We start from the raw sequence: 15,442 nt of genomic DNA on the forward strand, positions 1-15,442 counted from the left end.
CAGGGTGCATGCACTCTAGTTGGCTACTCGGCTAGACAGGCTCGTTGATTACTGCACTACATGATCTACGGCATTAGTCGGATGCACAGAACGCAAGTTCTTCAAGTTCATAGATCTTTAGCCACGATTACTACAAGCAGACTCCATGCAACAAGCTTCTTTTATCGCAATGGAGGAAGTTTAGACTCTACTCAATGACACGGTTTTATTTGTTCATAGGCTTGCGATAAGAATCAGATCAACAAGCATCACAGCTCCCGGCTCAACCAACCCTGTCGGTCCACCAAACCCGAAGACATGCGATCACCCACACAACCTGGAGCATCACGTATGAAGATCAACAAACACGGAAAGGAACGCAACGAGTTTTGAGAGCAAGGGTGTCCCGGAGCGAGAAGCCCCCGTCCAGTCCTGATCTCAAGATCCTAGTTGCCCTTGCCAGTCGAGCTGGGACTACCACTGCCGCTGCCACTACTGCCACTACCGCCGCTTCCACTGCCACTGCCCCGGCTGCCGGCCCGCTGAAACGGGCTCGCAATGGGTCGGACACCCGCACTTTGAGCGTTTCCATCTGAGCCAGAGATACTCCGCTTGTCTGCAACCGAATCAGACAAATCGAACTGATAAGGAGGTCGACGGCTGTGGGTGTCCACAAAATCAGATCCATACAGACTGCTTCGTGCAGATCGATTGGAGAACGAGCGGTCCCGTGTAGCGAAATCAGCATCGAAGTAGGTAGCGCTATGGCCGATCGGAGATGTCGGGAAGTGCGCAAGGTAAGAGGGAGCCTGAACCGGGCTGGCCGGGTGAGACAAGGAATCACCGATAGGGGACGACGTCTGCTGAAGAGGGCTGGATTTCAAGGCGGAAAAACTCAGTCCCAAGATTGATCGGGTGGTGGGAGCAGCCGTCAACGCGGCGAGGGACAGACTGGGTGCATCGGTGAGGGGGTTCGTGCCGGGCAGATTTCCTTCCGGCGTGAGCGGGGCGGGATCCAGGAGCATCTGCTGCTGTTGCTGCTGCTGAATGGCTTGTTCAATAGCGGCAGCTTGCTGCCAGAGTTGATTGGTGCGCAACTGATACTCCTGCACAGACTGACCGATGCTGGAAAATTGCTCGTTGAAGCTGACCTCCAGCTTGGCTTGATCCTGTTCCCTCGCAAATTGTTCCGCGGCACGACGCTCCCTCTCGTTGAGACCCTGTGCGTTAGCGGAGACAATGCGCTCATACTGTTCGTTGACGCGAGTCCGGCGGCCTTGAAGACGTTCTTTCCTCTGAACAGTGGAATTCAATTCACTTTCCAAAGATGACACCTCACGGGAGATTGCAGTTCGAGCAGCAACGAGTTCCTCCTTGACCAGGTTGAGCTGTTCCAACTCTTGGTCAAATTTGGCCTTCTGGCTTGTCCATTCCTCGAGTTCCTCCTCCGGGATGTTCTGCAAGGTGTCCAACTGGCTTTCGAGTGCGGCGGTGGCCTCCTCGGTTTGCTTGATATTCCTTTCGAGCTGTAGCGAGCGCTGCTTCTGTCGGTTTTCATCCGTACCGCTCTGAAGCCGGTGATTGAAGTTTTCCAACTCTTTCCGAATTTTCGAGATTGCGAGCTTGTGATCATTTTTGGCCTTTCTTAGCCGAGAGCGTTTCTCATTCAGCTTGACCTCGGCGTTGACAATGGAATTCTTGAGTGTCGTAGTCGGGGAAGACGGACGATACGTTGGCTGCGGAGGAACTGATACCGAAGATACTATAAGTGGCGTTAGTGAGATTGAAATCTATTGCAGAGAGGGCTTCGTGTTACCTTGCTCTGCGTCATTTGCGGCGGGGGTCTTGACGCTCATGACACAGATTTCCTCGTCAGTATCGCTCCGCATGAAGGAGCAGGTGTAGGCGCAGTTCGGCGCGAGACCCGAAATCTCGCCTCGCCAATGCACCGTGTGTGAGCCCTTAGTCGAGTCCTGTACTTTGTTGATCACTGCGGTCGCCCACAGTGCACCGTTAACACAGACGTAGAATGGCTCCGTTTCTTCCCCGCCAAGACGTCCCGCTTCGCAAGCTCCCGAAACTGAAGGATCATCGGGCGAAGCAAGATCGCCCGCTGCAAATTTGATGGTAGAGCTATCAATCTCGGTTATCCAAACAAGCCCGTCATCCAGAGACGCTCCTTGTAAATCCTCCTCCGTCAGTGCGAGACCTCTGCCGGTTTTCGATAAAGCCCTAGAATGCTCATATTCCCTCATTACCGTCACTTTCGTGCTTGCGAGTGCGGCCCAGAAAGGCTGACGATTCCGAACCTGGTTCGCCTGCCTCCTGCGTTTCTTGGCCGAAATCAGTCTATCACGACCGTCCTTAAGAGTGGCGGGCGTAACAATCTGACCATCGGCACCGATATAGGAAGAGACACTGGCGCCAGACTCGAATGCAGAATCGATTTGTGTTTGCGAGCCGGCGGACGCTTCGGTATCCACGCGCTTGCCGTTCCGAGGGGGGACCGGGGACCGATTCTTAGCCATCGACCGTCTCGCCATGGCAGTACCAGCTTGAGCCAATATATGCACCGCAAGTAGACTTCGAATCCAGCTCGGAGAGCTTTGCGGTTCGGTGCGTCGAAATTCGGTGGGCATAAGGTGGGAATACTGCGAGAGAAGATCGGGGCTGACGATTTTGGATGAGAGCAGATGACCTATAACAAAATCCTGTATACCTTTACTGCGGATAAGATGTAATACGAGGACGATGCCAACACAGAGCGCATTGACCCCTCCATTTTTTCCAGAGCCTCCGCCGCCAAGGGTGATGGCGACTTGCACGTGAGCGAGATCTAAGGCGAAATTCTGCGCCCAGGTCCACATGAAGAGGCCCCAGAACAACAGGCAGAACCCGTCCATCGCAATCATTGTACCCAGCGATGGTGTTCCGGCGGGACCCTGGAAGATGTCGAAGTTGGAGGTCAGGGAGCCGGAAGACGCGCCACCGGGCGGCATGAAGGTCAAAGAAGCGAACAAGAATTGGACCAGAGTGAGAACCATAGGCGGAAGTTGAAGCAGAAAGATCAATATTGCGATCGTGTCGTACATCGGACAAGACTTGAGGATCGTAGACGCCAGTTGGAGTGGATTAATCGAAGCACTGGAGGCCGACCTTTTGGTGCCGGTCACCGACTTGTCCGTCCGACGCGACGCCTGGGCTGCGAGTCCGCCATTCTGCGGCGCCGCACCATTCGTCTGACCGTATGACATGTCCGCGCTGCCTTTTGCGTATCCATTCAGTTGACCTCGTCCGTTACCCTCCGCCTTGGAAGAATCAGCGTTTCCGTTCACCTTGCTTGTCGATGCGGCGGTTGAGGTTAGAGCCGAGTCGCTGGATGAGCGCGACGGTTGCCAGTCGACCTGAGTGGAAGGGCCAGAAGTCGGATTCGAGGCGCTGGCGGAGGTCCCATTCAGATTTCCATTCGACTTTTGCTTGTTCACTTTCTTTCCGGGACCGACAAGACCGTTCTCATTTCGATTGCTATGACTCTTCCTAGCCGTAGCCGATGAACGTGGCATGGACAAGGGAGCCTAAGTACCTAGGTCCGAGTCAGCTTGGCAAGAGGGAGCCAAGGACTTGGACCAGGCGAGAATTGAAGACGAAGACAGCGTCGGAAAAGGGTCCGGGAAGGGGAGGGGAGTTCGGTAAAAGAAACGGGAGTGCGGGAGATGGTGAGCAGAGATGATGTTTGACTTTCGGGGGAGGGGAATGAAGAGATAGAGAAAGGGAGAGAAGGGTTTCAATACAAAGAAGCGTGCGGGAAGGAAAAAAAGGAATGACAGGGAAAGGATAAGAGAGGAAGTGGACGGGAATGGGATGGAGCCAGAACTAAGATGAGAAAGGAAAGGAAAGAAGAAACGGGATTGGATCAGAATTGGGTAGAGGGTAGAGGGGGGTGGATGAGTGAGAAAGTGGGTTTGGAGAAGAAGAACAAGTAAGGAAGAGAAGAGAAGAGACAGAGACAGACAGAGAGAGAGAGAGGAAAGGGTGGCGCGGGGGGGGGGTAAAGTGGAGGGGGAAAAGAGGTGGAAGAAGGTAAGAAATTGAGAGTGAGAGTGAGAGTAAGAGAGAGAGAGAGGAAAGGAAAATTGAAGGTTACTGAGGTTTGGTTAGAGACTTTTGGGTTTCTGGATAGACGAAGCGGCGGGAAAAAGACCAGGCAAAAGCTTGGAACGGATCGTCAGAGGGCCGAGAAAAAAAGAAGGGTCGTCTCAGGCAGAAACACCAGGAGCACCTCAGGCATCAAAACCCTCCGTTGTATCGAGAATCACATGTTACCTGACATTACAGTACGTGGCTCGCACTGCGCCGGATTCCGGTTGGCTGATGGGAATGGGCCGATGCAGGACGGAGGCATTCAGCTGTCGACTTTCTTGGGTCTACCACCAACAACTATTAAATTCACCTACCTCAGACAACAAGCTATGTGGCTTGTACTTCTTGTACTTCTTCACCTCTACTATCTCGAAGCACTTTCAAAAAGGACAAAGATCTATACATAGTTACATACCCGCTGACACAATACCAGAGATTGACACCCGAAGCAATTGGTTGTCTGACGGCTCTATGCAGGAGAAACTAGACACCTGGCTCTTCAGCCACAATTGCGTCCCCCCCCCTCCCCCCCATCCAAGCTGGTACCGATTCAAACGGACTCTCTCTGTTCTCAAGGCTGAGACCAAAATCGCTTCTATCCGAAACAGTTTCTGTCAGTCCCTCCGGCAGGTTGAAGGACAATCAAAAAACGCTCAATCCCGATCTTCAACGGGCCGCTCACCCGCCTAGCTGAACTACTGTACATACATGCTGCCTCTACCCACTACTGCACCAACATATGAGTACAGTACAGTACAATACAACACCATGATGGCATCACTGGCAGCGTCCCAGTATCTCTCACATGAACAGTACATCAGAATTCGTTTTCTCCCGGCCAACATGATTAGCGGGGTCTGAAACTCAGCCTCTATGGACGGACCGACCATAAGACGAAACAGGCTCGTGAGCCTACGTGTTCACCCCGGCCTGGTTGCAATCAAGCTATCTTTATAGGCCTGCGAAAGACATTGTTGCTCACCTTCTCACTCTTTACCCCTCCTTCACGCGCGTTCGCCCACTGGTTGTGTCTTATGCTCTTGGCTTTTGACATGACCGGGGTTGATGCGCTTGGTCCAGCGTTAGGGCACAACTAGGCTGGCCGATCTGGCGATCCCATCCCACGTAGGCTCTTTCTGTGAGGAGACGGGGGAAAGGGCTGTGTGATCCTCGAAGAGTACGAGGTAATGACAACAGACGCTCAATTCTAAGCCGCAGTTGGGCTACATGCAGTTGAAACTCTCCCCCTCGCATTATTTGGTCATTCCGTCAACTTACAGTCGACAAACAGATAACAAACGCATAACCGAGGATACGAGGGAAGAAGATCTTCGCCAGACACACGACCTTACTATATGTTTCAAGTCTAGATAAGCGTCTTTAAGTTCTAGCACTGGTCTTATCGGGCTAGGGTCAGTGACAAGTCAGTTGACACTCGCTTGATCGCGCCACCAGTGCATCCGTATTTGTAATGACAGTATACTTTGGAAGTTCACCTATGAATCCAGAAGGCCTAGGCAGTGAGAGATTATTCGGGGACGTCAAGAATGCTTGCGAGGTCGTCGCAGCTGTTTGATTGTACGATCCTTGAGGTAGCCTGCGGTTGTCCAAAGCTGTCAAGTATGGAGGGCTCGATACCTTGGAGAGAGAGAGCTGTCTGACGAAACCGGTACCATACCTGCAGTTACGGTATTTTATCATCGACCGACCGCCTGTCGGATAACATCATCTAACATCATGGTCTGTCTCTTCAGCACCTCCCACTTCAGGGCCGTCGGAACGAAAGGCGACATCGCTGTCCAATCTGCATTGTCCAATGGGCCAGCAAGCTCATGCTCTTGTCTAGGGTAAATGTGGAATCCAGGGTAAATGGGTTTGTTTAGAGACAGGGGCAGGGAAGATACAATCCCTGCGAAGGGGATCGACCGGCCATGTCCCCGAACGGGCAAATTGCGTCCAGCTCACTTTGGACTTGGCCCAGCGGTCGAATGCGACCCCGCAAGTCTTGTCAGATGATGGATAGGCTTGGTCATCCTTGGCTCGTCGACTAGATACTGTATCTTCGTGCCCGGTATCTGTTGCTGTCAGTTGGTCCTGCTAGAGGGAACTTCAACCGCTGCACTGAGCAGGTCAACCGGTAATGTAGTTTAGCAGTAGGCAGGGTGTGGGTCGATCATCTAGAGTTTCCCTTCCCCGGCTACCTACTCATGTAGCACAAGGCAGGAAAGACTCTTATTAATCGTCCCCGGTTTTCCTCCTCCAAGCAAGGATCAAAAGAGTGCTAGGCTATGAGAAAATCCTCCTCGAAAGGGTAAAGTCGGATTGGGATATTGCGACCAACATACTCATACTACTCATAATTAGATAAGGTCCTTTCCAGGCTATCGATTCGATTCGATAAAGGCCAAGGTCCAAGCGTGAAGAAGCCAATCTGGCGATCCGAGAGCTGTAATTAGTCTTCATTGGCCGCCTGGCAGAATAGAGCCTATTATACTGGGGAATCTAAATTGTGTATGGAATCTGAGCAGAGAACAGAGTAGACCATCGCAATATCAATCAGTTACAGTTAGATTTTCGCCGGTCATGCTTGATTATGTACGGCTCAACATCTTGACCACCTGCCTGCCAGATGGAAGACGTACCCCAGTCCAACTTGCTGTACGTATGATACGGCCATCATCCTGCAAGTTGCATCCAGTGCATACTGGAAATCTCCCACATGCAAGGGGGAGTGTACTGTACATGTACATAGGCGGCAGTTGAGTCTAGAATTCGTCCTCCTGGACCACATCGAGACATTATTCATTTCTACCTGGGGTGTCGATTAGATACAGTATGTGCATGAAAGTCGTTCCTCTCGCAAGAACCCAGCAAACGATGGAGATGCTGCCGCCCTATACTCGTCGCTAGCTGAAGCCCGCAGCACAGTACAGTACCATAGGACTTCCCCGGATGGAGATAACGATACGGTAAACCTTCGCACCAAGCCTCCGGTTCCCTCGTGGCTAATTCCACCTACCCTCCATATAAATCCATCATCGTGTATCAGATGCTGATATGCCAGAACAACAGCAACTAAGGTCATCTCGGTCCGGACGGGGACCGGCATGATCGCTATACTTCATCGATACCGTACAGTAAAACTCAGCCTCGGTCCGGGCGAATCTATTTTCGGCGAGCGAGACCTCTTCACAGTTCACACTTTCACAGGCGAAAGAAAAAGAGGCCCACGCGAAGTGGAGACTTTTCCGCACTTTCCACTTTCCACCACCCTCTTAGATATGTGGCGCCGCGGCCGGACCCAGGGAAATCTCGAGCCTTCGACCTTTCTGTCTCCCAGAGTCCCAAATTTTGCCACGTACGTAGCAGTTTAGACAGACACTAGCGTGGCTCGAGAAACTAGAACTAAACCGCCAGAACTTCCAGCGGAAAAGGGCGCCGGCGATCAGCTACTACTTCCAGACGGCAAAACCCTGGTCTGCAAACTCGCACTATTTACAGCCGGGCACAACTTGCCCCTCCTCCCTGTCTCTTCCTCTTTTCCCCTCAATCAACTGAAGTGCTAGGGGGACTTGAAGCAATACGCAGAGATACGCAGAGAGAAATTTCTCTCATCGTGTCGCTTCGAATCCGCTGACAGGGTTTATCCCGGGTTTTTCCTGTGATGGGATCGATATGGGCTGATGAAGGAGAGACATTCCCCTCCAGGATATGAATATTCACCCATTGGTCAATGAGATCTGGTTTCCATCAAGCTGTCTGTCAGTGACTCACTGGGAGGAAATGCGAACTAGTCTACCTTACCAAATGCAAGCAGAAAAAAAAGAGCTCTTTTCTCGGACAAATTCTTTACAGAATACAGGGACCAATCATAAATGCTCCAGACCCTTACGGACGACCTTGCCCCCTCTTCAAGGTTCGTTCTATTTGATGTGCGGAGTCGGGACGGTTTCGTCGTCGGCTTTCTGCCGAGATTCCCTTTGAACATAATTCACACCGATTGGTAGCAGAAGTAACATAAACTTGCATTACGGAATCGTGGGTATGCATGATCTGTAGAAGAAGATTGCCATCATACAAGCGCTTGGTTCGAGGCTTCGTCGGGGCCAAAGAGATTGCTTTCGCGTGGATACTGATTATATATGGTGTATACGAGTACGAGATCAGGCCAGCATGTGTCGAGACTTGACAGAGCATCAGGGACTACTAGCCTGCTGACTGGTTAGGGCGGAGCACCGCCACACCCAATGAGAGCATATCAGCTTGAAATCATACTGGCAGGCATAGCATTGCGGCAAATCGCGACTGTTTCGGAAGATACCATACTAGTGCTATATACACAATACAGCTCCGGTGGCACAGAGCTAGTTGAGTCTGAACAATGTCTACATGTGACAGTGCAATTTCTTCTATAGCTCGCTTAGCGGCTCTATACAAAGTTATGCTCACCTGTATATGTCGGGCTGGCATTTGAGTTGGCAATCAATGCCACGCCTTCTGTCACTGGATAGCCCACCGTCCCAAAAATCTTCAATGTCTCAGTTCCACTCAATAAACCACACGGTCTGGTCCGCAAAGCCACAAGTTGGCAGGCGAGAAGTTCTTACTTCTTGGCAGATCCAGTATCCTCAACGGCATCTTCCCGATCCCAGCTCTCAACCTCCAGCGTCCGAACCCGCGCTTCGATGTCCAGAATGCGCTGTCGCCAATATTCCTTTGCCTGCTCTTGAAGCTCCCAGGTCTTCTTGAGCTGCTCAAACAGGAAAGGTGGGAGCGCGGTCTTCTTGCCCTGCTTGTAGTCATATGTGACCAGGTCCTCGTGGACGCGAGCGGCGGGTCGGAAGCGCGCCTCCGAGAGAACGATAGCCTGGAGCTGGAATGCATATGGTGATGCGTCGGCCGCCGCAGGGTCGTGGACGAGTTTGTGATATACCGTTACTTGGTCGGGGTAGGTCATCGGCTGCGCATGCACGCCCCTCGGCACTCAGTTACGTGAAATCGTTTTCAGCGTGGGGGGGTTTGGTCATACGAATTTGTAATCGATCTTGATGCTTCGCATGATCAACCCGATCCCTCGGGAGCTGACGACGTTCATCCATTCCTTTTTATGGGCCGGGTCGATGTGCATCGCGAAATTGCGGGTGAAATATACGCGCGCGGTTTCTGCGTACCGGGCGTAGGTGACGTTGTTGACATGCCCTAGAGTTCCTCGTTAGACTGTTTGGTGAACTTAGGTCGAGATCAAAGTCGGATCTCAGGTAAGAGAGATATATGTACCCTGTCGTGGTGGTTAAGAAGCTATACATAGAAGCAATTCAGTGAGAGGGGTTGGCTTACCATGCTGTCCTATTGCGCCGCAGCGACATCTCGCTGTTAGCACGGCTTCTAAACGCTTCATCGGGATGCGAAAGGTGGCCATCATACCATCTCGCCCCATGCGACAGCCTGCTTGAACAAGCCTCTTCTGGGTGCATCGGTCAGATAGCCCTCGCTACCCGCGACGAGCTCCCGCCAATCCCGCGCGATCTGTCGCAGTAATTCGCCGGATTCTTGAATCTGTGACGGCCTAAGACCGAACATCATGCAGCGACCGAGTCTACGCTTTGTCATAGTCAGCCATCGAGGATCAATGCCGTGTGGCTTCTGTGTGGTGGGCCCTGTTGCCGAAAGGGATCCCGCGGTCGACGAGGGGGCATTCTGCGGCGAAGGAGAGGCCGAGAGAGTTCGGATAGGCGTTGCGAAAGATCGAGATTGTAGGGAAAGGCATTGCCTTCTCATACTCTGTAGCTGTGCCATGGTGGTGATAAGGGGTGTAGTCAGTGACTATAGTATCGATAGGAACCGTAGATGGAGCTGTTGCTTGGAAGGTCTCGAAGCACCTCTCCAGCTGGTCGGTTAGTTCTCCGCCGGGGAGCTGTTCGGCAAACCCCACTCACTCCTCTTCCGTCTCCCCGCGGCCTTGATGGGCCGAGGCCAGTCGAGGCCACAACAACAAAGGCTTACTTTGAGAATTAATTCAATCGAATCGGTATATGGGGCCCTAGGGTCGTCTGGCTAAAGTCTATAGTATACATTCATTAATATATATGGTGAAATCTGTGTCCGTCCAGCGTACAGCATCTTATACAGCGTCATATTCAGATCGCAGAGCCGGGTTGTTTGGGATGATATGAGCTAAATTATGTATACGCTACCACCTTAAGAGTACTAGTAATACATGACCACCATTTATTTATGATGTCTGATGAGCTTATACAAGGCCTTCACAAGCTACAAAGATCATAGATTGCATCTTTCCGCAGGATTGATTGTAGGCTCGAGAAATACAAACCGACCGGGTGACGACGTCACCGGTAAAGTTCCGGCGGAAGCAAACAAATGCATTCCCACCAAGCGGCAACAACCCATCGTCACCTTCCTATCTTCCTCATCTCCTCGTCGCTATCTTCCTGTCCGAAGACTTTTCAACTGGTCAACAATCCCCACGCTGAATGAATTAATCATGACTAGCTCCGAACTCCGCTATCAAGTTATTCATATCTACAAAGGTTGGTGATATCTTCTCCCTGACATGAGTTTCGGCTGCTGTGCTTTGCAATTCCTAGCACCGTAACTAGGCCTGCGGCTGTTGACTGCTCGATTGGCAGAGCTCCTTTTCCTCGGCCGCAATTATCCTCTGGGCTACGACTACTTCCGGAACAGGCTACACAAGGCATTTAGCAGTCAGGCACATCTGGATAATGAAGAGCAGATTCGGAAAGGTATAGCACGAGCGGAGTTCGTCAAGAAGGGTGCGTTATCCCGCCTCAATTGTTTGCAATTGCAGCAGCTTCATTGAACCAATCAATAACCTTCTATCTTTCAACCGTCTAGAAATCGAGGCTCTGTAAGTACTACTGCCCATGCCTTTAATGCTCCCGTCTGCTTTGATACCTCGCCGACGAGCACTGATCCACGCTACATATCCACTTATCCCTCCCCCAAATCCGATGCGGTTGATCATAGTCTCTTGATATTTCCTATGGATGTACAGTCTCAATATATCGTTATGTCATAAACTTATAAACACATGAGTGCAATGTGAGCAGCGATACTGATGGAAGCACGCAGCTACTACCTCAAGCGGTATCGCACGTTGAAACAGCGCTATGAGAACAAATAGCACCCAACCATCGCAGCCAACACACGTCGCAGCAAAAAAATATACAGAAATGAATATTATGGCAATTTGAACCAAAAACCAAAGAGAGAAACGTGGGGGTATCACCAATATGAGAAGAGAAATGGTCACGGTTCCTTTTTTCCTTTTCCTTTCCTCTCATTCGCCTGAACACCAAACGTTGAGTTCACGATCCTGGCCGCCGGCGAAGGCGCCTATATCTTTCGACCCCACCAAGCACTTACTTCCAAGCACTCTCCGTTCGCAAGGCCATCCTTCTGGAACAAATCGGTCATCATTGCTGCCCACCAGCGATCCCATTCGTCCTTACTCTTCCCGCTGGCCTCCATAAGAATGTGCTCCATGCCTTCTATCATTTGGATGACCGTCAGAAGCGCAGTGCGTCGGATAGACAACTGATCGGCCGTCAACTGTCTTCGAGTACCACCACTCGATTCTTTTCCATACCCCTCTCGTTCCCAGCGTAGTTCGCCCAATGGAATGGCAATGCGACGGCTGTCAACCTTCTCGAGGACGTCTACCTCCGCATTGAAGGATAGGCCCATCGTGGCGCACGGTAGAGCCGTCAATTTCCGCTGATCGAACGCCTTCTCAAGCCAGGTATTGTAGTCTTGGAGAAACTTGTTCTGGGCGCGCGTGAATGGCGTGGCAGACGAAAAGGTGTACGTCGCGGTCGCATCGGCGGTCTCTTGTTCTCTCGAGGCCAGTTTGCGAGCGGGTGCGGGATTGGGCAGCAGAGAGCGGAACACCCAGTCGGAATCCCAGACTTCCAAGATCCCCCCGGACTTGAGAACGCGCAACGGCTCGCTCAATCCCGAGGCTTGCTGGGCCGGACTGGAAGGACACATACCCGCATCCTTGATGAAGACGAAATCGAAATAGTCGTCGGGAAACGGCAGGCGGGGCTTGCGTAGGTCGTGACGCTTGAATTGCCAATTCACACCCTTTTTGCGCAGATCGGGTGCGACGGAGACGATGTCAATGCCGTTGAAGGACACGGTGCGGTGGCCGCGACGGGCGAAATAATCATGGCACATGCTGGACCACAGTCCTGAGCCACAGGCGAGGTCCAAGACTCGCTTCGGGGCGCGGTCGGCCAAATGTGGGTTGCAGAACGGGCCCCCGAAAACGCGCATGAGCATGAGCGAGCGCAAGGTCTGGCGGTGTATCTCCGGAAGGTCGCAGGGAAGAGGATACTGGTTGTCGGGGTCTCTGAGATACGTGCGATCGCCATGGCGTATCAAGGGAAAGTTGGAGTAGTCATTGAGGGAGGAGAGGGAGGAGGTCGACGTCGCTGCCAGGGTTATACCGGTCGAACTGGCGGTGGAATGAAGGTCGGAGCCCGAAGCTGCGGCAGGCGCAAGGACTGCCGGTCCATTTGACATGATATCCATTTCGGCGGGTTAAGGTGGAGTGGTGGATGCTCGTCAATTGAGGGGACCTGCTAAGAACGAACGATGTGCATTCTTCCGCATACAAACAGTGGCAGCGCAGATCGGTCACGAACGGGGCAGGAGTTCGATTGAGAGGGACATGATACGTTGATGGCAACAGAAATAGAGTATGAGAAGGGCCGAAGCAAGCGAGGCTGACAGTATTAAATGTGGTGGTGGTAGTGGTGGTGAGGGAGGGGGCAGTGAGTGATGATGAATGTTACGCAGCTCGGACACCGTTCCAGGTCAATCTGACCCATGGAAGGAGAAGGTGTTCGATTAAAGGAGGGGACAACGAGAGAAAGAAACGAAAACAGTCAGGCCTAAAGGAGGGGGGGCAAAAAACCAAATCAAATCAAATCAAATAAGAAAAAAAAAATTAGAAAACCACATTGTGACAAGAAAATCGAACCGCCCCGGCTCGATGACCCCTTAGGGCCACTCCACTTGTTGCGACGCAATTTTAGTAGTTTACTTTAGTGACTTCGTAGTTGACTATCGTCGACTCCAGGCTTGGGTGCAGTGAGTGGCCCCGGAAGGCCAACGTTTCTGGAATGGACCCGGCCTGGCCTTAATTGTTTTTTTTTCTTTTTTCCTTTGACCCTCTTGACTTGCCTGTTAGCGTAGACTGAAAATGAGCAGCTATCTATTTCCCCCTCACCGTTGAAACGGCTCTTGAAGATATTGTAATCGGCGTTTAAAGTATAGCACCGAATACTCCCCGAAATGCCTCCTCGGAGACCTAGCCTGGGGAAGCAAGCGATGGTTACTAGTTAGTGGTGGTGGCGGCGGCACATCTTTGCCCTACCGCCAGTCCACGAATGAAGCCGAATCAAATCATATTTCCAACTCCAGGATGATACGAGAACAAAGTACTGTACATTTAAACAAGCAGATCTTATACTTGTCCACAAGGCATATCTATCCAGAACTGCCATACAATTATGTACTGTACTGTACTTGCAGCACGGCATCCGAGCTCCCGGAACCTTTTCCCCGCGATAGATAGATCAGGACATACCCCGATGCACTGCATAGACTGAATGCAATGCAAGAACGCGAGAGAGTGGGCATCTGATCCGTCTGATCGGAACTCAACCGTGAGAATCTCAAAGATAGAGGTACTATGCAGGAAGACTCGCTACAAGCATTGAGCCCTTTTGCTTTTTCGTGTTCGGCCTTGTTTTTCAAGATGAAGCCCCCTCCATTTCCTTACCCGGACAAAGTTGTCTCGGGAAGTCGTGCTAGTCTACTACGTTACGGTAGTCTAGTACTAACTGGAAGTTTACTTGAGGATGTCCAATTCCGGGCACGGGGTCCTTAATACGTGTTTAATTCAAACTCCCTACGCCGGTGTACGCGGGCGCCGCTTCTTTTTTCTCTTTGGAACCCATGAAATTGGGGACCGGTACTTCCGGGGATTAATGTTGAAGAAACCCAAGGTTCGAAGCGAACACGATGACCACACCCACCCAGGTGCACCACTGCACACAGAGAAGTCCAGAAAGTCTAAATGGGGTTTTCGAAGTGTGGTTTGGATCTATGTCTCACGGAGTTGTTCCTCCGTGACGAACTCCCCTACCCTGCGACGTATTTTTGCTTTTTTCTTTTTTCTTCCCGCCGAAGTGCCGGCCCCCGTTCACCTTTTTCTTTTTCTATCTTATTCCTGTCCCGGGATCATAGATCATAATACCTTATTACATTGCCATATAATTCACTGCTATTGTTACTTCAAGAAAAGTGGCTGCTTGGACATGGGTATCTAGCTCGTGGCTGAGTGTCTATACTCCGACCGTAGGAGGAGGACGAGGCAGTGTCTTTCGCCCTCTCCGCGTATAGTATCTGCACGTCGAGGGAAAGAAAGAGAAGAGGTATCGGGGCAGCTGTCAAGTTTACCGACGATGATAATAATATAATCAATCATAAAAATAGTGTATGTCACTGCAAGTCTGACATCATGACACCCGACTCGTCCGTTGTTTCCCCCTTCCCTGGGTTCTTGTGTGTGGATCTTCTTGTATGAAAACCCGAAATGAAGAGAAATGAAGAATTCCCCCGGGACGGGGAGGCGATGGGCGCCGCGGCACGGCGGACGGCGGCGGGAGATGCGTTGACCCATCACCATGGTTCTGCTTGTCCGATCGTTGGCGATGTCAATCGGTATGGGCTTTATGCCGAGCTTCATTTATCCCCAAGGACCAGGACCTTGAGAGAGGGATCGCATAGTTGCGTCTATCAAGGAAGACGGCCTTCCAAAGGGCAGGCAAGTGGCAGTCTAGATCGTGGCCTGGGCAAATGATCTCCCATGCTGAGTTGACTGACTCAATTGTCAAGATGGATTTTCATTACTCACTTGAAACCTCTTGGGTCGAACGCCCCGCCAGGCTGGGTGGTTCTAGAGACCGAAGTTCACCTAGGCTATGTGCATTGCCGGCCCCCCGAGGACAAGGAATGGGGGCCACTGACACGTGCCGGCACGGGTCACTTGTTGCCCTGACGGGGAGGGACGGGGAGGTACCACTGCCTGGGTACCGACTTCAGGGTCGGTCACTTAACTACTAGTTGAGAGGAATTGTTTCAGAGCAGGCTGACCCTGGATTGTGCCCTGCTGCCTTGTCTGTTGTCTTCTTCTTCGCCCCCCTTGCATTTTAAAAGTGGTGGGGGTAGGCTGAAAATGCTTAGATTGTCTCTGCATGTGTATATCTGTGCA

The 15,442-nt window shown here is 51.6% G+C and overlaps 4 protein-coding genes across 4 annotated transcripts; 1 reads left to right on the top strand and 3 right to left on the bottom strand.

Moving 5' to 3' along the window:
• Positions 1-91: 91 nt before the first annotated feature.
• On the bottom strand, positions 92-4,028 carry BO82DRAFT_430189 (putative ubiquitination network signaling protein). The gene is made up of 2 exons (XM_025640600.1): positions 1,796-4,028; positions 92-1,741 (listed from the first exon to the last, which is right to left on the bottom strand). The coding sequence occupies exons 1-2, from the start codon at positions 3,540-3,542 to the stop codon at positions 426-428; spliced, it is 3,063 nt and encodes a 1,020-aa protein (XP_025494701.1). The 5' UTR covers positions 3,543-4,028; the 3' UTR covers positions 92-425.
• A 4,694-nt stretch (positions 4,029-8,722) lies between these two features.
• BO82DRAFT_277397 (thioesterase family protein) lies at positions 8,723-9,897 on the bottom strand (the record flags this gene model as incomplete). The annotated part of the gene is made up of 4 exons (XM_025631187.1): positions 8,723-9,079; positions 9,149-9,318; positions 9,457-9,460; positions 9,544-9,897. The coding sequence occupies 4 exons, from the start codon at positions 9,895-9,897 to the stop codon at positions 8,723-8,725; spliced, it is 885 nt and encodes a 294-aa protein (XP_025494702.1).
• A 625-nt stretch (positions 9,898-10,522) lies between these two features.
• BO82DRAFT_19098 (electron transfer flavoprotein regulatory factor 1) lies at positions 10,523-11,387 on the top strand. Its single transcript, XM_025630519.1, has 4 exons — positions 10,523-10,667; positions 10,767-10,910; positions 10,993-11,005; positions 11,230-11,387. Exons 1-4 carry the CDS (start codon positions 10,622-10,624, stop codon positions 11,279-11,281), a joined length of 255 nt encoding a protein of 84 aa, XP_025494703.1. The 5' UTR covers positions 10,523-10,621; the 3' UTR covers positions 11,282-11,387.
• BO82DRAFT_352060 (class I SAM-dependent methyltransferase) lies at positions 11,116-13,036 on the bottom strand. The gene has a single exon (XM_025634587.1). The coding sequence runs from the start codon at positions 12,691-12,693 to the stop codon at positions 11,494-11,496; it is 1,200 nt and encodes a 399-aa protein (XP_025494704.1). The 5' UTR covers positions 12,694-13,036; the 3' UTR covers positions 11,116-11,493.
• Between the last annotated feature and the right edge of the window lie 2,406 nt (positions 13,037-15,442).

This window comes from Aspergillus uvarum (genome assembly GCF_003184745.1).
Source record: "Aspergillus uvarum CBS 121591 unplaced genomic scaffold BO82scaffold_11, whole genome shotgun sequence".
NCBI classification, from domain to species: Eukaryota; Fungi; Ascomycota; class Eurotiomycetes; order Eurotiales; family Aspergillaceae; genus Aspergillus; species Aspergillus uvarum.

Bases quoted from the DNA above. Each gene is read 5' to 3' on its own strand.
- BO82DRAFT_430189 (XM_025640600.1), bottom strand. From the start codon at position 3,542: ATGCCACGTTCATCGGCTACGGCTAGGAAGAGTCATAGCAATCGAAAT. The intron at 1,742-1,795 runs GTAACACGAAGC...CGCCACTTATAG, and splicing joins CGCAAATGACGCAGAGCAAG to TATCTTCGGTATCAGTTCCT.
- BO82DRAFT_19098 (XM_025630519.1), top strand. From the start codon at position 10,622: ATGACTAGCTCCGAACTCCGCTATCAAGTTATTCATATCTACAAAG. The intron at 10,668-10,766 runs GTTGGTGATATC...CTCGATTGGCAG, and splicing joins AGTTATTCATATCTACAAAG to AGCTCCTTTTCCTCGGCCGC.
- BO82DRAFT_352060 (XM_025634587.1), bottom strand. From the start codon at position 12,693: ATGGATATCATGTCAAATGGACCGGCAGTCCTTGCGCCTGCCGCAGCT.